General features: G+C 48.0%; 2 protein-coding genes across 3 annotated transcripts; both read right to left on the bottom strand.

The window, feature by feature from the left end:
• Nucleotides 1-883: 883 nt before the first annotated feature.
• TVP23C (trans-golgi network vesicle protein 23 homolog C) lies at nucleotides 884-7786 on the bottom strand. 2 transcript variants are annotated; one of them, XM_072352260.1, is made up of 7 exons: nucleotides 7652-7786; nucleotides 7180-7262; nucleotides 5682-5826; nucleotides 4864-4953; nucleotides 3531-3662; nucleotides 3313-3441; nucleotides 884-2389 (listed from the first exon to the last, which is right to left on the bottom strand). In XM_072352260.1, exons 1-7 carry the CDS (start codon nucleotides 7661-7663, stop codon nucleotides 2357-2359), a joined length of 624 nt encoding a protein of 207 aa, XP_072208361.1. In that variant the 5' UTR covers nucleotides 7664-7786; the 3' UTR covers nucleotides 884-2356. The 2 variants fall into 2 exon arrangements, with proteins under 2 accessions (XP_072208361.1, XP_072208362.1); XM_072352261.1 differs by having other exon boundaries at nucleotides 7360-7661.
• A 1556-nt stretch (nucleotides 7787-9342) lies between these two features.
• Nucleotides 9343-18702, bottom strand: FBXW10B (F-box and WD repeat domain containing 10B). Its single transcript, XM_072352254.1, has 14 exons — nucleotides 18519-18702; nucleotides 18087-18293; nucleotides 17860-17987; nucleotides 17539-17661; nucleotides 16913-17034; nucleotides 16260-16463; nucleotides 15257-15378; nucleotides 14689-14837; nucleotides 14103-14245; nucleotides 13590-13745; nucleotides 12721-12911; nucleotides 12159-12181; nucleotides 12008-12086; nucleotides 9343-10136 (listed from the first exon to the last, which is right to left on the bottom strand). Exons 1-14 carry the CDS (start codon nucleotides 18700-18702, stop codon nucleotides 9343-9345), a joined length of 2625 nt encoding a protein of 874 aa, XP_072208355.1.
• Between the last annotated feature and the right edge of the window lie 2776 nt (nucleotides 18703-21478).

Here is a 21478-nt window from a genome sequence, read left to right as displayed (position 1 = left end):
AGGAAACTCCAGCGGAGAGCAAACAAATAATCAAAGGACCATCACACCCAACTGGAGCACTGATAAGAAACTTGGTTCCGATCCACACCACAGAGAAATGTGATAAAACGCCGGCTTCTCAGAAGTCAGAGTGTTTGCCAAGAGCCTAAAAATAAGCCACGGAGGGCTCTGCTTAAAGGCATGCACTAATAAATGCCTCTGTCCTTGATGAATCCCGCTCCAATTTCCAGAAAAGCACTCTCTATTTTCCAGGAACAGTTTGTAAGGAGCTTTGGCAACTGTGGAATAAACACGAAGGCCAAAACTTGTAACACATCTCAGAACAGCTTCCTGGCGGCTGCAGCTTTGCTGGAGGCTGTGCAGTCCCTCGGACAGAAAGGGCAAACGGGGACTTGTTCAACTGGAGCAGAAAGGATCTCCCTTTCTCCATGCCACAGGGACCAGGTGTTGCACTCATGTGTCCCCATGTGGCTGCAGCAGCACCTCAGCTCCTGTGGTTTACTTTACTTCACCTGTTTAACCTCCATTGGTTAGAAAGAAATCACCTCTTCCAGATCAATGGGGAATAGAAGCTCCAGCTGCGTGGTGGCACTGGCACACACTGCCACCTGCAGAGCACAGCCCAGAGCTGGGGACCTTCAATCAGGAACAGCACAGCAGCACACAAAAGTCTCACAGAAGGACCTGCTGTGTGTGACAGCAATCCCAGCACACTTGTGAAGGAAGTGTTTACACAAGCCAAGCTCTCCAGGGCTCTTGGGGTGAAAGCAACCGTGACAGAGCTCCTCATTAGCACTGTTTAACTTAACATGTAACACACTATAAACAATAATGCTGTATATAAGCAGAGCTCAGCCAGGAATCACAGAAGGGACACACTGTCTGGTTTAAACAAAGCATTATTTTAATTTCAAGATTTTATAAATATATATTTACAAAAGAAAGGTATCGATCCGGAGTTAAACAAATGTACAGCTCCCAAGTATTGCTACAGTCCAGGGAGACAAAGCCTTAATGCCATCCCACAGTTGACAATACCCATCATCCAAAAAGAAAACACATTCTTAATTGCCTCATCAGAAGTTTACAATATCTCCTGCAGTGAAAGCACAACCTGCCTTGAGCAGCACTACGTGACAAGAAGGAACTGAGCCCTTTCGTACAGCTCTGCACACAGAACACACAATTTCTGCCACTGAGGTGAACACTGCAAGCCAACATTTCACAATCAGACAAAAGCTTTTATTCCCCAGCCCATTTGGGGAGCACAGTATGCTGCATGGATTCAAGACATGCAAAAGTCTTGCAAAGTCAGCATGCTGATGCCGAGTCTTCAGGCAGCTCCGTTAAGGTTATGTGAAACACCCTTTGGTCATGGAACAGTAGAAAGCAGCCTGCACTCAGCCTCAGCTCTTATTTAAATGGTTACCCCCAAATCCACTGCACAGGTGAATATACAAGTGGAAGGAAGTTCTGCTTGTGTAACATCCTGTCCTGGTACCCCTGCAGTGACGTTCCCTGCTGACCTTTGCAACCAGGTGGCATCATTTTAACAGCTCTGCCCATCACTTGCTCTCACACTCACTCCATCTCTGAAACTGTGTGTGCAGCTTTCCTTGCAACCTACTTTTAGTCCTGTTGTGCTCCTCGTACAGACACAGGCCTGCAGGAGAAAGAGGGGTTTTCCATAAACTCAGATTTAATCAAGGTCCTGGTTAGATGTTACTGAGACTGCCAACAACACTTCAGCAAAGTAAGGCTGGAGCTGCTCAGCAGGCACTTGCTGCAGTTTCCAGCTGATTTCAGAAACTCTCCTACAACCAACAGCAGCACTTCCTTCAGATTTCCTTCACTGCAACAACCTCAGTGCCATTCAAATCACAGAACGAGAGAGATGTAGAGCCAAAAGAGAGCTATCTAAACTTCAGAACAGACCTCCAGGAACAAAACGCTGCTAAGCCTACAACTGAAAACTACCTGAAGTACCAATTGCTGGGGGAGGTGGGGATGGTTCTCAAACAGAAGGCCCTGTATATGGTTTTTAGAAGGATACCTGGCATTTTTCTCTTAAATCCAGTGAGTATAAACCTGCATCAGAGCACTACCTAGGATCTCTTCTGATTCAAAGTTCAGGTAATGTAATTTTAATTAATCAAACTAAGAAAGGAATTAAACACAAACCGCCAGTGGAAAACTGAATATTAACTGCTAGGAGTGTTAACTGGAAGTCTTGCACGATGTATTTACTTCTTTTAATTCACACCTCATTTAAGCAGCTCCCAAATCTCATGGTCAGAGCAACATTCTCTGTGCTTCACTGCTGCGAATCCAATCCAGCTTGAGGCTTCCACCACGCTCAGGATGCTGTTTGGTCCTCTTTAGCCACAGTCTGCAACAGGCGAAGAAAAAAATGAAGAACATCACTGTGTGACTCACTGCCATGATTCTGGAGCAACACTTCCATGTTTTCCCTGAGACTGAGACTGGTCAGGGCCTTTGGTGAGCACTCAGAAGCTACCAGTGAACACAAACCTAACACAGACTGTGCTGTCAATATTTAAGCTTCTTATAACACTGATGGCAATAAGTCCAATAAAGACTTGGGAAGCTGTGGCAGCCAACCCCACCTGCTCCCAGCCCCATGTGTGCAACAGGGAGCCACAGTTGGGAAACCTGGGACAAGAAGTAGTTAAACGACAGCCTAGAAGTTGAACAGTGTCCTGTGGTGCCCAATGCTGCTCGGAGCTACAGAGGGCAGAGAAGGACTTGATGAGAAGAGTTGGTTGGAAATGAGTAAGAATATAAAAGGTAATGGTAGCCCTTTCGATTAGGAATACGCACAGTGCAGCTGTGCACAAAAGCACAGTGACAGATCGTGCCTTCAGGTGAGTATTTTTGTGGCCAGCACAATCAGAAGGGGAAGCATTGCAATACAAGGAGTAATTTAGCAGTGCGTTATCCAAAAGCAGTAAAATTTATCAAAAACCCTTTCATTTGGTCACTGTTCTCCACTTATGTTCCTAATAGACCAGCCATATTCCAGTATCTTCTATGGCATAGTCCACGACACTAGTAAATAATACAAGCTCATGATGCTGACATGGAGTTCCATTTGTATCACAATTAGCAAACTGGTCTCTGACTTCACTTGCAGCAGCAAGGTCAAATTCACAAATAGCAATGTGTGAAGGGTCCCACTAGAGAACTCCAAATAACACCTTTTTCAATCTTTCTTCTCATGGCTCAGGTAGGAAGGGAGCCTATAGACAAAAGCAAACACAACTAGAGGGCTTCAAAACCCTGACATCTTACCTGCCGCAAGAATTGCTTTCCAAGGTAGCTGGTTGCCATGTTTGTCAAGTTCTTTCTACTGCCAACTTTGCACCTGACGTAACCATAAAGGTTGGCTCCCTGTAGAACCACTCCCATCATCACTACTGCCTAAGACACAAGAAAATGCTGTCATTGATTTGCATCACCTAACTGGTAACACACAAAAACACATCACTGAGTTGAGGGAGGCAACTCACCAGCCATTTCACTTTGAAAGAAAACAGAGCGCTGAAAGCAAAGATCACCCAGATGATAGGGCAGGTTATCAGACCTAACCAGAAAATTCGGGACTCTGATTCTGAGGAGGTTTTATGCCCTTGTGCTGATACCTAGAAACACAAAGTAAACGGAGATTAACAGATCTCACCATTGCTACAAACAGCACAGCACCTACAAGCGTCCTGGCTTTTGCTCCCACACTGTTGGATGCTTTGCAGACCAACTTCCATACTTTGTGAAGATATCACTGTGACAGAATATGTTTTCATTTGGGGAGGAAGTAGCAACAAATTGTCTTGGAATATTTGGGGCAAAAAAGCCTCAGTAAGTTTGAGGAATGTTACATGTGCTGCACGGTTCAGTTTCAGTGCACGGAATCACCCTGACAGGTAACATCTTCTACCTTAACATCACTGTACAGACAACCAGAATTTCACTGAGTGCTGCCAGAACTAAATATTGATACTTACAGCCATCGAGACAGGCAATTTCTACATAGATATGACTCACACTGCACTACTGATTTCCTTTATTGGGAAGATCCCAAGAAAGCACTCATTCTTCCTATGAATAGTTAAAAGATCGGAACTGAGTGAACTCACGGCTCAATTTACTGCATTGCCAGCAGTTCAGATGCTCTTTATCCTCTCCCTAACATATTCTAGCTTTTCCAACAATCACAGTTTTGAGAAAGAACGTGTCTGCAAAGGCACAAATTCAGCAAGAGAAAGTTTGGGGTTCCAGACTCTGCACCACTGTAGATTTCTGATGTGAGCACAGGAAATGACTGTTACCTCACTCCACATCTGTGTGCCAGAAGTGCTGTTACCTCCATGCACAAAGATAACAGGCAGGGATCAAAAGGGTAAATGACAGGACACAAGGTGCCAACAGAAGGGATATTAGACACACAGCAGCAGCCACAATGAACACAAGGGAGCAGTAACACTATGAGCAATGCTGGATTTCTTTACCTAGTTCCAACGATACTGCTTGGGAGGTAAAAGATATGTCAGCTGTTCTGTGCTCACACCAGAAAATGTGTATGTTATTCACAAGACATGGGAACCTCTACAACATTTTATGTGAAAATGAAGCTACTCACATAAAGCCAGATCGACACTTCAAAAAATGCTTTAAATAAAGCAAAAATGTAACAGATGATGTTATCCTCATTCAGAATCACCATGATACAAGCAAGCGGTTACAGATCTGTGGTTGGAAGCATCTAACTGTGCAGTTCACCACCACAAGCATAATTGTTAATTAACAGGGTGCTGATAAACCTGAAACAGCTAAAAAAAGACTTACCTTTCGAGATTCAAACTTCCAGTGACTTCTACCATCATCATCCACCTGGTTCCACCAGCGAAGGCCAACCATCAGTCGCCCTGTGACATTCTGAAACAGACAAAAAGCAACAAGGTTTCAATTTGCTGCTAAGAGAAACCATTAGCCAAACGAATCCTTGGGAATACTCCATCTCAATTCTAGACCCGCAAAAAAATGATGATTTTTCAGCCCCAGATTTTATTGCTGTTAGCTCTGTGAGAAGCTTTCAGTTCTCCAGGCAGCAAATCCCCTTCCTTACATTGGCAGCTGCTGGTTTCACAGCAATCTGCTCTCAGTGGCTCCACGAGTTAACAATGCTAGCTGTATTTCAGAATGAGGCATCACACTGTAAAGATCTCATATTTCATTGCTCTTGATTCTGCCAAAGCTCAGTTGTTTGGGTTGCTATTTGCAATGTTGCTCATTTGCTTCACATGTGGGCAAACAAGATCACAAGGCTCTCATGTCCAAACCCATTTTCTGATACACTCAGTACAATAACAAATTGTTGTACAAACATAAATGACGCATACTGCTGGTGACTCACAAGTGACCTTTCTAAAAATGAAGCCTGTGCTGCCTTAAAACAAGCCTGCTATATGATCTCCATTTGATTTTCCAAAAGCAATCAGCTACACAGTGTTGTTTCCTAATGAACTGCAGTACTTGAATGTATCTCAGGTATCGTTTTGTTGGAAAGGCACAAAGAAGGTGCTTTTTTGGTGGCATGAATATCACTCTATTCAATTATTCTTACATAGTTAGACAAGATAACAAAAAACATGAGAGGAACTTACCTTTACGGCCCAAAAGTCACACGACAAGAGAAGGATGATTGTCACCATGCAGGCAATAAAGCTGCTAGTTAAGAGCTCACAGAGCAGATAGACAACTATCGCACTGACTCGGAAGAACAGGTGGAAAAATGATGCCACTGGATGCCTGGAATGAAGTACAGCACTGTCACAGTTCTTTCAGACAGGACTGAAGCAATTTCAGAGAAAACAACATTGCAAGGCGATTCTATCCCATCAAGAATAAGGATCAGCATTATTATGTGAAACCAGGGTGTTGCTGCTAAAAATATGGGTAAAAAAAACTCACTGGGAGCTCATCCTAAGGAGGAAATGTTCCACTCACAGACATAACACAAACACATGAGAATCTATGGATTGTTCAACATAAGCCAATTTTGATGAGGTAAATTTGAAAAGGGTTCTGACAGAAGAAACAGTAAACTGAGCTGCATCACACAGCAGACACGCCTCCCTTCTGACTTGACGGTCCCCATTCAGGAACATACAGCACAGCCAATATCACCACGCCACCAGGATTTCAGCTATCAGCTGTGTGGGAAAACACAGATCACAGCCTGAACAGTCTGACAAGCCCATTGGAAAGGGCTCATGTTAGCTTGGGAATACAAGTATACCACCTCTAGCTTCTGCATATAGCTAGAAAAAGCTTATTAATGAGAAAATGCTCAGTAGCTGTAAATTATTCTCCTTGCTTTCTATGAATGCTTGCTTATCCTGATATTTGATGCTTTTTGGTCTCTAGCTGTTATATATATGGACATAGTACTAAGGGGTCACAATGGACATCTTGCCAGCTTTACCACTATTTATTATATATATGTTATTTATATTTACCATTACCACTATGTGCCAGGGGAAATCCCAGGGCGGACACAACAGTGGTTGGCCACCACTGGTACTGAGGGCTTCGTGGACACTGATTGTCAGCTACTGCCAGTAACAAGTACCTCCCTATTAAACCAATGAACATGAGCTCACCTCCACGTACTTTCTTTCAGGATTGGTAAGCCTTATGCAGAAGTGCTGCTGCTTCTGCATAACACAGGCACAACCATATCAGGATGTGGCAGGCAGCAGGGCAAGGCCACTCACACTAGGGAACAGAGACTGGCAAAGAGGTAACAGAGCAGCCCAAAAACCAGAGCTCAGCACAGCGAGAGCCTCTGGATACAGAGATCTCAGAGACACTGTGTCAGTAACGTGTACACACATTGAACATGGGGACACCCAGGAGCACAAAGGCACAGATACATGGATTCCAGCTGAGCTTCTGGAACTGCCACTCTCAGCTATGCAGAAGTTACTCTGCATTATTTCTAACCAAACAAAGGGATTTGCTGTTACGTATTTCAATATAATGGCAGTCAAGAAAATGGGGCCAGGCTCATTTTGGTGCTGTCCAGCAACAGAACAGCAGGACGGGACAGTCCCCCCTTCTCCATAACTCTGCACAGAACTCTCTCTCCAGATCACTGACCTTATCTTTGACTTTTTGGATCTCCTGGATACTTCATCATCAGCATCAAAGAGAGAGACATCCTCAATGTCATCACTGCTGCCCTACCGAGAGGAACGAACACAGAGTTACAGGAGAAACAGAACTGCTTTTCGACTTCAACCCTGGTCACTTGATGACACTGACGCACTGGGGCAGCACCTTGAGGTTAAAACACGCGGATCACGAAGAGAACGCTGGAAAAGACACGGAAGGATTTAACTCAGGCAGCTCCTTCCATGCCAAAGAGAAGCGGGAGGACCGGCGAGGCCTGCTCGCCTCAACCAGGAACCAGCTCAGCCTCCGCGCTCCCCCCTACACCGAGCCCGCAGCAGCCACCGAGCAGCCACCAAGCACAACATCCGAGCTCCACGCAGCCCCACGGCCGGGCCCAGATGAACCCCGCGCAACCTCACGTCCACACCGAACTCCCCCCGCAGCCCCCAGCCCTCACCTGCCGCAGCATGGCCGCAGCACCGCTTCCGGCTGCAGCACCGCTTCCGGCCGCGCCACGTCACCAACGTCACCACTGCGGCCAATCTCGCGAGAGGCGCAGCGCCGCGCCTGCGCACTGGGGCACGGCTCTGACGTCACGGAAGGCCGTGGCGGGCGGGGGGTTAAGCTTATAAGGTCTAAGCAGGCTGTACAAACTCTACTAATAAGTGTTTTTATTCCAACAGTTGAGCCGTATCTGTGCTCTGTTAGCCTTGAGTGTGCTGTGTCTGCAGTTAAACAGCACAGCTAGCGACTTCAAAGCCAGGAGAGGAGTCACTCCATTCGCTGCCTTGAGAAGGTGTTGATAGTACCAATAATATCCCAGCAGAGACGCCTTTCTGACTTAGATAGAAACCATAGGGATCTTGGGTAGCCCCATAGTAACCATACAGATCTTGGGTAGCCCCATAGAAACCATAGGGATCTTGAGTAGCCCCATAGAAACCATAGAGATCTTGGGTAGCCCCATAGAAACCATATAGATCTTGGGTAGCCCCATAGAAACCATAGGGATCTTGGGTAGCCCCATAGAAACCATAGGGATCTTGAGTAGCCCCATAGAAACCATAGGGATCTTGGGTAGCCCCATAGAAACCATAGGGATCTTGAGTAGCCCCATAGAAACCATAGGGATCTTGAGTAGCCCCATAGAAACCATAGGGATCTTGGGTAGCCCCATAGAAACCATAGGGATCTTGAGTAGCCCCATAGAAACCATAGGGATCTTGAGTAGCCCCATAGTAACCATAGGGATCTTGAGTAGCCCCATAGAAACCATAGGGATCTTGAGTAGCCCCATAGTAACCATACAGATCTTGAGTAGCCCCATAGAAACCATATAGGTCTTGAGTAGCCCCATAGAAACCATAGGGATCTTGGATAGCCCCATAGAAACCATAGGGATCTTGGGTAGCCCCATAGAAACCATACGGATGTTGAGTAGCCCCATTGAAACCATAGGGATCTTGAGTAGCCCCATAGAAACCATAGGGATCTTGAGTAGCCCCATAGAAACCATAGGGATCTTGGGTAGCCACATAGAAACCATAGGGATCTTGGGTAGCCCCATAGAAACCATAGGGATCATGGGTAGCCCCATAGAAACCATAGGGATCTTGAGTAGCCCCATAGAAACCATAGGGATCTTGAGTAGCCCCATAGAAACCATAGGGATCTTGAGTAGCCCCATAGTAACCATACGGATCTTGAGTAGCCCCATAGAAACCATATAGATCTTGAGTAGCCCCATAGAAACCATAGGGATCTTGGGTAGCCCCATAGAAACCATAGGGATCTTGGGTAGCCCCATAGAAACCATAGGGATCTTGAGTAGCCCCATAGAAACCATAGGGATCTTGAGTAGCCCCATAGTAACCATAGGGATCTTGAGTAGCCCCATAGAAACCATAGGGATCTTGAGTAGCCCCATAGAAACCATAGGGATCTTGGGTAGCCCCATAGAAACCATAGGGATCTTGGGTAGCCCCATAGAAACCATAGGGATCATGGGTAGCCCCATAGAAACCATAGGGATCTTGAGTAGCCCCATTGAAACCATAGGGATCTTGAGTAGCCCCATAGAAACCATAGGGATCTCTAGTAGCCTCAGAGTCCTCAGATGCTGGTGATTTATTGGGCTAATGGGTTATGTCAGATAAATGTATTAGGTCCAAGTTCAGGAGCAAATGTCTTCCCCTCCTTAGTAAAAGAGACTGTAGACAGGCCTTTAGTTTTCCTTAACCAGACCTTCTTGCGAGCTCTTTCATGATCTTCTAAGAGCTTTGCCTGGTTTGCCTGGCACTGAGTTACAGCACGAGCCTCCTGCTGTCCTGTCAGAAGCCTGAACCCACATTCAGCCTGGGAAGGATCTGCAGTGTGTGGCCAAAAGGGTTTTTTCCCCTTGGAAACTGCTTCATTTTTCACTTGTGGGATCATTGCACGTGTTGATTTGATCCGTTCAGAAGCCATAAATTCATCCCAGAGAGAAGTGCCTTTACTATGAGCACTATGAGCTTTCTTTCCTTGTAGCAAAGCACCAGGAGCCTTGAGACGTACAACGCAGGGAGCAGGAATGGAGGAGTTCACAGTGGGCCCATGCAAAGAATTTTTCAGCTTGAGATGCAGCATTTTAGTTTCAAAGGGGACAGAAATCCTTTTCATAGCCAGAGAATCGCTGCAAGATCTCGCACGTTGGAGCCGGGCCATCAGATCCTTTTTTTGTTGCAGAGGGGTTGTGTATATTTGTCTTTTTTGTTGCTGATGAAGCAGGTATTCCAATGCTTCCCCACTTATTGCAGAACGCTTGGAAATGGAGCGGACAAAGGACGGCTTACCACTCTTCTGCAGCATGCTGACAGTCAAAAGGAACTTGTAAGAGGACAGTGAGACCTTCTTCTCTCTGCCAGCACGTGCAAGTACAGATGTGTCATATTCAGATGGGCCGTCTGCTTTTAAAAACAAAACAACAGTGAGCATAAATGGAGTCAAGGATGTTGTCTGAGGTCATTAACTGCATGGTAGCACCCCAGGTAAGACCAGAGACAGGTGCTGGGTTGGTAGGCATATGGACAGTCTAAGTTCATCTATGCAACAGGCAACACAGGCAGCAGTGTACCACTAATGCCCATTTCAGCTTGTTCATTCTTAGCTTTGCTAGCAACATTGCCAGTATCAGAGATAATTCTGTCCTGGTGACCTGAAGAGCAATCATTGCCATAGTCTGTACCAGTCAAATGAATTGCTAAATTCTATAATATACATTATATTCGTCTGGGGGTGGCCTGGTACCCAACTTGGCTTCCCATGCACCCCTTTCTTGTCCTGGTTTGTGTATTGGGAAATGGCTTTAGGAGAAGTCAGAAATCAACACCTGAGAACCACTATGAACTACTTCTAGCCAGACCTGCATTTGAGCTGGAACTCACAGGACACATTTTGTATTCTGGCTTTGATGTCTGAAGAGATGTCGAGGGTGACTTGCATGTTGAACTGACACATCAGGATGGATTCGCTGCTACACCCTTAATTGAGAGCTAAATTAGGATTTCAGCAAAGACCGTACAACGCTGAGTGCCATGGCCTCACTGTAACACTTCATTTGTCACCTTGCAAAGCAATGTCATGCCATTTGCATATCATTGCTTGGCTGTTTTTTGTTTTTCAAACTGGTTAACTGATACTTCTGCCTTCTGGAAATATATTTCAGAGAATATTAAGCTTTGTTTGCAAAGGCAGAACACAGCAAAACAGATTAATTACAGAATCAGAGGGACCCACAAGGACCACCTGTACCTAGAGCCAGGGCTGCCCCATCCCAGGCATGACATCCAGCACTTGTTAAGCTTCCCGCAGTCGGTGATTGCTCAGGATCTCTCTGCAAGGCCTCTCTGCCCTCAAGGGAGTCAGCAGCTCCTCCTAATGTATTACCATCAGCAAACTGACTTAGTATGCATTTGAATCCCGCCTCTGGATTATTTAAAAACATTGGAGAGAACTGGCCCCAAAATGGAGCCCTGGGGAATCCAACCAGTAACTGGCCATCAGCCTGTATGCTACTAATGAAAATCGCTGCTCATTCCTCATCCTCATCCATCCCTCACTGCTCAAATCTCATCCAGAGATTTGTTCAATCTGTACGTACAGGTGGCTTTAGATCTCAGTTACAAACACCCCGAATTTGGGGTAAAAGACTTCTGATGGTTTCGGCATTTCTGAAGTGAGATTTCAGCATCTGCCTGAGTCCAAGATCCAACAGGTTCTGACTTTAAATGCTGGGAAAAACTGTACGTTGAGAGAAATACCACTTTATCAAGGACCATGTTTGTGATCTCAGTGCTATCATTTCCAAACTGCAGCTTGCTGCGTCAAGCTGGCTGAGATGATTTCCACATATATTATTTTAAGCATGGTTTTCTTAGTAGCTACTGAGTACCTGAAGGTATTTCCTACACACATCTCCTACGTGTAATAAAGAAATCACAGCTTGAATAATGAAAAATGAAAGCCTAGGTACCAGAGAGCAAGGCTTTATCATTGGACTGGACTGCCTTCCCTATTTGATTGATCTTATGCAGCTTCTGTTACCACTGCACCCTCTGCAAGGATCCATTTTGCCACTGCAAACCTCTCATCCAGAATATCTGTCTCCTACAGATAATTACTTCTTGTTTAGTCCGTTCATTTATCTTAGATGTTCTCATTCAAAGTACCAACACCTTACCACGCTATGAGAAGTTCTCACCAGCATTTTCCAGGTTCATTACAGAAGATGCCTTTGCTGGCTGTCCCAAAGCAAAAGGATGGGGATGGTGGTTACCTGGAGCAAATAGCTCTTGCTGTTCTGCCTGGATGTGAAAAGACTTTGCTTCCTGTTTCTGCTCACCGCACGTCCTGCACTGAGCACAGCTGCTTGCTTCAAGGAAGTTAGCAATTCACGCTATGAAAACTTCCCTACCTAACCCATCTGCTTCTGTGGGGTTTGAACATAGAGCTGGAGATCCATGGTACTGTATTAAATAACTGCTGATGTACAAAGAATCACACCACAATATGACAATTATAAGGTGCCTATTTATGTGCAATTGCGTACCCCAGCAATGGCAAATTCTGGATGCAGGTGTCCTATGATTTTCTGGGGATTTTAATAATTCAAGCTCTGAATCAGCAGCGTGTTTCCAATGCACACCAGCTGCCAGGACATGAATAATATCACTGATGGATTACTCAGCTGGAAAATGACAGCAACTGTCTTAAACGTGCTGAATTTATATCAAACCTTTCCAAAAAGGTGCAGAGGTTTTACAAAAGCCTGGAAATGACAGACGCATTGAAATGCAGCAGTATGTCTACCCGGCTGCACTTTAAAAAGTGAAGAGTCTGCATATGAAGACAGAAGGTACCTGATGCTATTTCTAACCCACTTTAGCAAATCATGGCAGAGCATTGCAAAGGCCGTATCTAATGCTTTGGGGGCACTCCAGAATGTTTTGGCAAGTGGATCAAGCAAGGACAGCGTGAGCAGGTCAGCACCTCGTGTCTCCAGAGCGAAGCGACACATCTGGCTGGCAGTGTGGCTCTTGGCTTGTTGGGAGGGAGTGCCCAAAGAGCATCTCTCCTGCTTCTCCTTCCACTCCATCTCTCGCTCAGCACCTAGCGTGTAGTCCCACATGACGTCCTCAAACTGGAACATCAGCAGGCTGCTGGGTGCGTTGATCACCATCCTGGGGAAGGAAAGGGGAAGCTCTCAAAAGCAAGAATATCATTAACGCAGCAGGTACTGCCTAACGGCTCCATTTGCTTCTGTGTATTACAAACCCTGAGGGTAATTAAACAGAACTGAGAAAATGATCACTTCTTTGAGAAAGAAGAAAGCAGGAGCAATTAGTCCCATCAATCAGATACCGTACTTCTAATGCACACAGTCTGCCTGAGCTCTGTGCAGCTCTTCTCATCCCACTCGATGGTAAATTCATCGCCATGAAGGATGAAGGTTAATGAAATAAAATGAAAATGCCCCAACAGTGAACTGAATTCGATCGATGTAATGCCACAAGAACTTGGAGATGCCAATATTATCAGGGGCTTTAAGCCTCAAGTAGAGGGGTGTCCTGGGACTGGCTGGGATGGAGTTAGTTTTCTTCCTAGCAGCTCACCCAGTGCTGCATTTTAGGGTCATGACCAACAGAGTGTCCACAACACATTGATATTGTAGCTCTCACTTAATCAGAAGCTGGAAACCACCTTTAGAGGTGTGGATATGAAGGAACCTAGAAGCATTTTCCATTGTTGGCTTTTCTACTGTGGCAGGTCATGGGGCAAGCAAAGGCTTGATGAATACATGATTTCTTAACCTAACCTGCCTAATTTGGAAGGGTCTGACTGCAGCTGTTATCACCAACCTGTTCTTGGCAGCACAGAAAGATGTGGGCTCCCCACTGCTACTGCCCACCAACACTCTCAGGCAGCTCCCAGTCAGGTAGTTAAACACACGGATCTTCCCATCAGCACAACCGCTGACAACTCTGAGATGCAGCAACTCCAGAGACAGAACCTCCCTGAAAACACAACATGCAAATGTTGGTACAGCCACTGTGCCTTCACAAGGGGACAAGATGACACCCAGTCGAATGAAGGCTGGGATCCTTGCAATTTTGGACTGTCTCTACCTTCAGTCACTCCTGACTATGAGCCAGCAGCTGAGTATTTGTATTTTAGGCTGTTATGGATCTTCACAACTGACAAATGTTGGTTATGACCATGCGTTGCCTGACACTTCTTAGGTGGAGGACTGTTGGGAGAGGATATTTCACCTTCTAGCACTGACCACTATAATATACTTGGTGTTCCTTTTCTTTTTGCTTTCCTTTATACAGAATGCTGTAGAATACAACTTGAAACACACTGACACTTACTTTGGGTGGCGGAAAGCTTTTAGGCACCTCTTAAGGTCTCCCACCATGCTCCATCCCAAGGCATATCCATCACTGCTTCCCGAGACAAGGTGCCACTGATCAAAGGACAAGCACCTCACCGGGCCTAGGTGCCCTTCTAGTACCTGAGAGTAAAAGAAACAGGTGAGAAGCTGACTGTGGTAGAAGGGGCAGTTACAGTCTTAGCCCAAGAGTGGGTTATCTGGCTCCCAAGATGCACCTCAATATGCAGCTCAATGCCATTCCTCTCAGATACCTGGATTCATGCTGCTTCTGGACACCTGCAAAGCCAACTAGCAGACTCTGACCTCAACCTTTACACTGCAGTGCAGCCATCCAGCTTCTTATAAACTGCTGCTGCATCTGACAGCAACAAACATCCCATTCTAGGCTAACCCGTGACACCTCCAACCCTGGAAGCTCTTAGTCCAACCCTCCCATGCCCCTCTCAGGTTCTGAATGCTTCTCCAAGAGCAGAGATAAACATACCTACAGAGATTAAATAACTAGGGGGCAATGGAAAGTAGTACAGTAAACTAGCACAGGATTATCCACCTAAGAAACTTACTTTGAGCAGAGTGCCTGTGCCAGCATGCCAGACTTTCACCAGCCCTCTGTCACACCCACTGACAACATGGGTTCCATCCATTTTAACAGCATAAACAATATTGCTGTGTTTCAGGGTCCTGAGACATACCCTGCTATCCAAGTTCCACACTGTTAGGGTTAAAGAGGAGATATGCTGAAAATGATCTGTCCCTGTTGTATGGTTTTGGTTTTTCCTGAGTGCAGTATGAATTAAAAGATGCTACTGCAGAAGTACCTGCAGCTCTGCCTGGAGCCAGGTGTGACTACATGGCAAACTTCTTAAATGCAAAGCCCTGACAGTGGCACATGCTTTCATTACTTAATCTGCAAGTGAAGAACAAGGCAGAGCTGCAAGCTGTGCCACTCATGAGACTTGCTCTGGCCCTGTAGCCACATAGACATTAAAGAAACAAATAAAAGCAGCAAGAGGAATAAAAGCCCACCCTTATACACTTGTCTTCAGGCTATCACCATATATATCGCTCCAGAACTCCCCAGGTACTCTGCCATTCCCCCTTGACTGTACAGCTCCCAGCTTTGGCTCTCACCTTTCACCATCCCATCTGTGCCTCCCGACACAAACTTCTTGTTGTATAAATCCAAGCAGGTGATGATCCCACAGTGACCAGTAAAGATTTTCATGCAAGCACCATTGCGTATATTCCAGCATCTATATGGTAAAGGGGATACAGTGATTAATGATGTAATTTATGGATGATTAATTACTTCCTACTTAACAGGTCCAGCTCTTCTCAAATCCATGCTACATTAAGATCAGGAGACATCCCAGTGAGTTAACGAGGGATTCAGAACAATCAAATCAGGCTTAATGTTGAATTTCACCTCCAAGCTGCCCAGAAATGTGTGGTTGGATTTCAGCTCTGGCGTGGCTACATCGGATTGACCTTCAGATGGAGAGCTTTACGGATAAGGTTGTTTCTTTGCTGGTTGATTCCTGTTGACTTTGTCTTGAGAACTCAACAAATAACACCCTTGGGGAGGGGGGGGGGGGGGGGCGGCAGGAGAGCCTGAATCACTCTTCCCTTCTTGTTAAATGCTGTCTTTGTGGATGTAGTGCCATGCCAAAGCTGTCGAGCTTTTCACTCCTCGTGGTGACCCTCCTGACATTCAATGGTAAATAAGACGAAGCAGCTGCTCATCTCCACCCCCTTGTGTCAACATACAGGACCTGGGCAGGAGCAGCTGCACACCAGCAGGAGGCTGCAGGATTTACTGAGTGCAACAAACCTCCTGCAGCGTCAGGGAGAAACTTCGAGCTGACCTCAGCAGACACAGCAGCTCACTGCTGGCACCTCCCACACACACCCCTGGTGCTTTAAGGTGCGGTGATGCACAGGTTATCTGAAAGCATCTTCCTACTTTACCATGGGTGAAACTGGCAAATAGAAGCAGTCCTATGGTGGATATGTTTAGTTTATTGGCTTTACTTTCTCCATTACTGTGGTGAAAGTGATGGTCAGGAGGATTCAGAAAGATTGGGGTGGAAGGATTTAAGCTTTAATGTTTTAGATCTTCCATGGGGCTGCTCACCTGATGCTGAGATCACAGCTTGCGCTAAGAACGAGCCCTTTCTTCTCATCAAGCTGCAGTGCTTTGATGCTCCCAGCATGCCCAGAGAGCAGAGTTGGCACTTCTCTCATTGCCAACACATTAAAAATCCTCACTTTTCGGTCTGCAGAGCCAATGGCTACCAAGTTTCCCCCGGCGTAGTGGATTACTCTGTTTGGGTCTGATCTGGATAAGGAAGAGTGATTGAGATGAGACTGAGATGATTAACAAGCTCTAGCAGTACTCGATGCTGTGTGATCCTCAAAGAGCAACCTGATGGGCAGCTTGCTTAGGATGTGGATCCTCTGCAAAGCACCATAACCATGGTCCTCGTTCTGCATTCCCAGGTTCATATCTGGAAGGTAAGCTTTGAAAAGGGGAGAGGGCTCCTTCCAGCTCCACATCCCTTACAATAGACAATGGGTCCTAACCCTTGTGTCTTCAAGAGTGATTATATTTGGCATCTTTATTAAAGAAAAGCAATATTTGATAGTGTGGGATGCTTATCACTGACACCAAGACCCTTCTCCACGCATAGATGCCCACAAAAGGATTACAAGGAAGGGGACAGGTTTCAGAAGCCCTGTTTGGCCCTACAGAGGTAGTGCAGGAACAGTCAGGGGCAGCCCATGTACCGCTTAGTGAGGACACGAATATTGTAGGAGCCACAGAATACATTCCTCTCTTCCATCCGGATCGTGTCAGTTTGCAGATCACAATAGGCTGCCTGCGGGTTTTCCTCCTCCTTCTTCTCCTTCTGGTGGAAAGAAATAGGGAAGCATGGGAGGAGCACAGTGTTAGTTCCTATCATTAGCCATATCAGCTTACTCCCCAACAGGAACAATACAGATGGAAAGTACCAGTAAAGAACAACCAGCAAGCAGTAACTCCCTGGTTAGCACAGAAACAAGGCTTCTTCCCCTCTGCCTCACTCAGTGGCAGCAGCCACTCGTTACCTACTGGAATAAAGGCCATGCCCCCATGATGATGCCTAGTCTTGGTGGTGCCACAGCCTCAAAGCTTCTCCAGTGCCTGGAGGGAAGCATTAGGACAAGGCATCCATCTGGGCACAGATGCTGGCTGCTTTCTGTGCAACAAGTGCCTGAGCATGCATTGGTCCTTACAAGCTGCTTGTGATGTCACAAGCCAGAAGCAGAAAAGCAAAGCAAGTCCAAATTCACAACTCCGTTTTCCAAGACAACCATGTCCACCCTTCTCCCCGAGATGGAAGAGACACAGAATGCAAACCTCTTCAACATACCTTCGTTTCACTTTCAGAGCTGTGGTCTCTCACTTTGATGACACATCCCTTTTCATCTAACAGTGGAATTGCCACGTCGACTATTTTAGCATAGTTGGAAGCTGCTCCCCGAGGGCACAACCCCTGGAGTAAACCAACAGAGGCAACACAGTCACAGCGGAGCTTGGTCTGTACTAACCAGGGTGAACCCCTCCTCCAAGCTCTGCTGTACTGCATCCCAACCACCAGCTCCAGGAAGGCACCTCCATCTTATGGTTTGGGCAACAACAGGGAAAAGAACCAAATAAGGGCATAGTGATGGTAGAAGTCCAGGCACCATACCTGCAAATACAGGATTGTCTTCTGTTTTGCTTTTCGGCACACATGTTCCTTCTCAACTTCTTTGGCCAGAAAAGCCCAGTATCTATTCACATTGGCACATGTTTTAAGGGATTTGTTATCCAAAAGCCCTGAGGAACAAAGAGGACAGAGCAGAGAACAACATCCCCATGAGAAGCCACCTGTTATCCTCAGGGGAAACCACCCTTGGAAAATGAAGGTCGCCTTACCCAGGATGTGCTGGGAGAGGTGAACCGGCAGGCAACGAATGAAGTCCTGGTATGTGTCATGAGAATGCGACAGGGGAGATGTAGGATGTGAAGGGACATCTGCATGGGCTGAGGATGCAGTAGGTGAGGCAGAATCTGCACTGGGGCCCTCTAGGTTGAGGCAGCTTGCAGCTGGGGAACAGAAGCGCACTGCTGGTGCTTGCCCACCTAAAAGACATTGGAAGGGACAGACAGTAACGGACCTGCGGTCAGTGCAGCCAGGGCTGAGCTTGGTGGGAGCGCAGTCCTACAGTTTTCTTCTCGCAAATGGGATGTTTCCCAATTAGCAGCATTTGGTAAGAGAGGAAAGAGCACGACAGGCCTCCCCGCCGTCCCCCAGATAACGTTAAGGCAAACACAGCGGGTACCCTTCTCGCAGCCCCGTCCTCCCACCTGCCCGGAGGAGGAACTCGGTGCTGCCCGGCCCCGCTGCCCTCCGGCCCCGCTCCGTGCCGAGCCGCGGACCGACCCCGCGGCCCCGCTCCGCCGCCATCCGGAGCCGCCCCGCCCCGCGCTGCCGGGACACCGCCCCGCGCTGCCGGGGAACCGCGACGCGCCGGTCCGGTCCGGTGAGCATCGTCCGTGCGGGGCGGAGGCGGCCCAAACGGGACGGACGGCTGCCCTGTGTGTGCTGGGCAAAGGCACGGCCAGGGCTCTGAAGTGCCCGCTACCCGTGGGCTGCAGGACTCCGGCACGTGGAGGACAACAGGGCTCCAGCTCCGCCACGGCGCTGTTTACCTGTGACACAGCAAACTCAACGCTCCCCACCAGCACCGAGCACCTACAGGTGCCCCCCGCGCCTGACTGTGCCATTAAGCCATAGATGGGAGCAGGTTCCCTGCTGCATGCAGGCAGGGAGGTATGGGCATCTATTAAAAGCACACCGGGACCCCAAAGGACCCCCCCCCCCCCCCCTCACCTCCCTGTTTTCTGTGCAGGGCCCTGCAGATTTCTCACTGCCCCCCACTGACACCTACACCAGGGACTAATGGATGTGCTGGCAGGATCCCACTGTGGGAGATAAAGCCTTAAGGGAGGTGGTAGGACCCCTCATGCATCCAATGGGACATCCATGCTGTGTGTGCAGCATCCTTGAAAGGCTGAGGGTCTCTAGAGGAGATCAGAACAAAGCTGGAAGCCTGTCCTGATGGCTAACAGGAATTCATGTTGTTCTCAGACAAGAGATGTTACAGATGGAGGGACTCACTGTGTGAGAATTGGGTATTTAAGGCACAGCTGCCATCAGGACCTGCTGCTCACCCCACACAGTTTGCACAAGTTCTGGAAGCACTGGCTTCATTTGCAGGGGTTGGCTCTTGGTGGTGGCAGTGTTACTGCCCTGATTCTGCTGCAGGAGGAGGAAGCCAGAGAGCAGTACAGCTTGTGCTCTCTTGTACTACAAGTCACCAGCAGTTACTGATTTACCCCATCCCATCCATCTGCACAGCCCCACGGAACGCCCTGCTTTGCTGGCTCCAGTGCCTGCAGGGGGGACTTTGCTCAGGGAGCCGATGCCATGATCCGGGTTTTGGCACAAGGTGAGCAGCTGCTCAGTGCCTGGCACAGCTTTTCCCACAGCAGCCCAAGAATCACACAAGAACAGCCCTGGGGAAGGGGATTACTGTGGACTGCAAAGTTTAAATGCAGTGGGAAACCTTTCTCTGCAGGCAGAGCTCACACTTGTTGCATTTTTGCTTCAGCATTTGGCAGGACTGGGACCTGAAGTGAGCCATCCGCGTTTTATGAACCTCAGACTTTGGTGCTACATCGTTGTAGTGATGCAGCTCTCAGCTGCACCTGGTTGGGCTTTGATATCTCCAAGGATGGGGTCTGGATAAACTCCAGGACAACCTGTTTCCAGTGCTGGTGCAAAGCCTTGGTGCAAAGCAGAGCTTTGGCTTCCCCTGACCTCATGCATCGCTTTGGCTCTGCAGTCTGAGTGAGCTGTCATGCTGCACTAAGGCAATTAATACCATTCTAATGCAATTTTCCCCTGCCAGCTGCCCACAGCCAGGGCATGCTGGAGATGTTCTGCTTGGGGCTTTGGCTGTGCAGAGAAGAGCAAAACCAAAATCATCTGCAAAGCACCTTAATGCCTCCCTGCCCCTCTGCAAGCAGCGGGGTGCAGCGTGCAGCCCTGTGTGTGCTTGTGAGCTGTGTTGCCCAGCTGTGGCAGGGCACAATCCAGGTGCTGGGAGCAGGGCAGTGGTAAGTGAGGCTTTGCAACCTTGGCTGGAAACACAAACACCCTCCTCTGCATTTCTGTAATAGAAAACATCCTGGGAATGGGGCTCCTGGAGCAGCCCTCTGCCAGGGTTTTTTGGTCCTGGCTCCTGTGTGGCTGCTGGTGACACGTGGGGTGGGTGGGATTCCTACAGAGGTGCTGTGTTCCTGCACACATGCCCATAGGGCGATGGCTGCAGTGACATGTGCTGCGCAGTGGGGAGGGTATCTCCAGCCGGGGCAGCAGATGGCAGGGCCAAGCCCTGGGCACAGCAGGGCCAGGCATGCAGGAAAGGAAGGGATGCTTGCTGCAGGCTGGGAACATGCCTTGCCAGTGCTTGCTCACGGCCACAGGCCTGATGGTTATTTAAACTGCATGGGAGTGAAGCAGAAAGCTGAGCCCAGTGCCCCTGGTGTGGGAGAGCAGTGCCCTGCAGCAGGCAGAGGCTTTGATCCCAGTCCAGGGCAACGAAGGGTCTGTGGTGTCACTGCACAATGGATGCAGACAGGCCTGGCCAGGTCTCACTGCAGCATGCAGGTCACACTGCCCAGCTGACACAGTGGGCAGCCTTATTGCAAGCTCTGCTGCCCATGCTCCCCACCAACCTCTTTGTCCTCCCACCCTTCTGCTGCAGGACCGCAGGGCACTGCTCCCACCACCTCTATCTCTGCCTCCTGAAACCAAAAACGGGGGCAGGGGCTGACGGGGTGGGGATGGTGGGGATAGGTTGGCCATGGTGAGCCCCAGAGCCATCCTGGAGCAGCACTCTGTCCTGCCATGGCCTGTGAGCATCGCCACAGTGCAGCCTCAGCCTTTGGGGTATATCACAGCCAAACTAGGAGCCTTGGAGACACCCAGATGCTCACTCCAGAAGTACACTGGCAGGCAGATCAGCTGGTTTGGGGTGCACTGGGAGGCCGTGAAGTGTGGGGTGCAGCCATCATACCAGCATGTGGCGTGGAATTACAGTGGTTTGGGAGAGAATGAAACCATGGGGAAGGATACTGCAGATTTTGGCCAAAAATTGCAGTGGGGGAGAGGGGAAGGGAGGGACAACAGTTATTTGGCAAACATGCTCAGCCTCCCCACCTGGAAATGTCCTCAGATGGCACTTGACACAGGGGAGGAT

Source organism: Excalfactoria chinensis, chromosome 17 (assembly GCF_039878825.1).
Source record: "Excalfactoria chinensis isolate bCotChi1 chromosome 17, bCotChi1.hap2, whole genome shotgun sequence".
Taxonomy (NCBI): domain Eukaryota; kingdom Metazoa; phylum Chordata; class Aves; order Galliformes; family Phasianidae; genus Excalfactoria; species Excalfactoria chinensis.
This window is presented reverse-complemented; position numbering and strand designations above follow the sequence as displayed.

Excerpts from the sequence above, each read along its gene's own strand:
- FBXW10B (XM_072352254.1), bottom strand. The coding sequence starts at position 18,702 with ATGCTCACCGGACCGGACCGGCGCGTCGCGGTTCCCCGGCAGCGCGGG. Across the intron at positions 13,746-14,102 it reads AAAGCTTTCCGCCACCCAAA|GGAGGTTCTGTCTCTGGAGT; the intron begins GTAAGTGTCAGT and ends TTGTGTTTTCAG. Across the intron at positions 12,087-12,158 it reads TATGTTCAAACCCCACAGAA|TGCAGGACGTGCGGTGAGCA; the intron begins GCAGATGGGTTA and ends AGCTGTGCTCAG.
- TVP23C (XM_072352260.1), bottom strand. Across the intron at positions 4,954-5,681 it reads GTGACTTTTGGGCCGTAAAG|AATGTCACAGGGCGACTGAT; the intron begins GTAAGTTCCTCT and ends TGTCTGTTTCAG. Across the intron at positions 3,442-3,530 it reads CTTTCAAAGTGAAATGGCTG|GCAGTAGTGATGATGGGAGT; the intron begins GTGAGTTGCCTC and ends CTTGTGTCTTAG.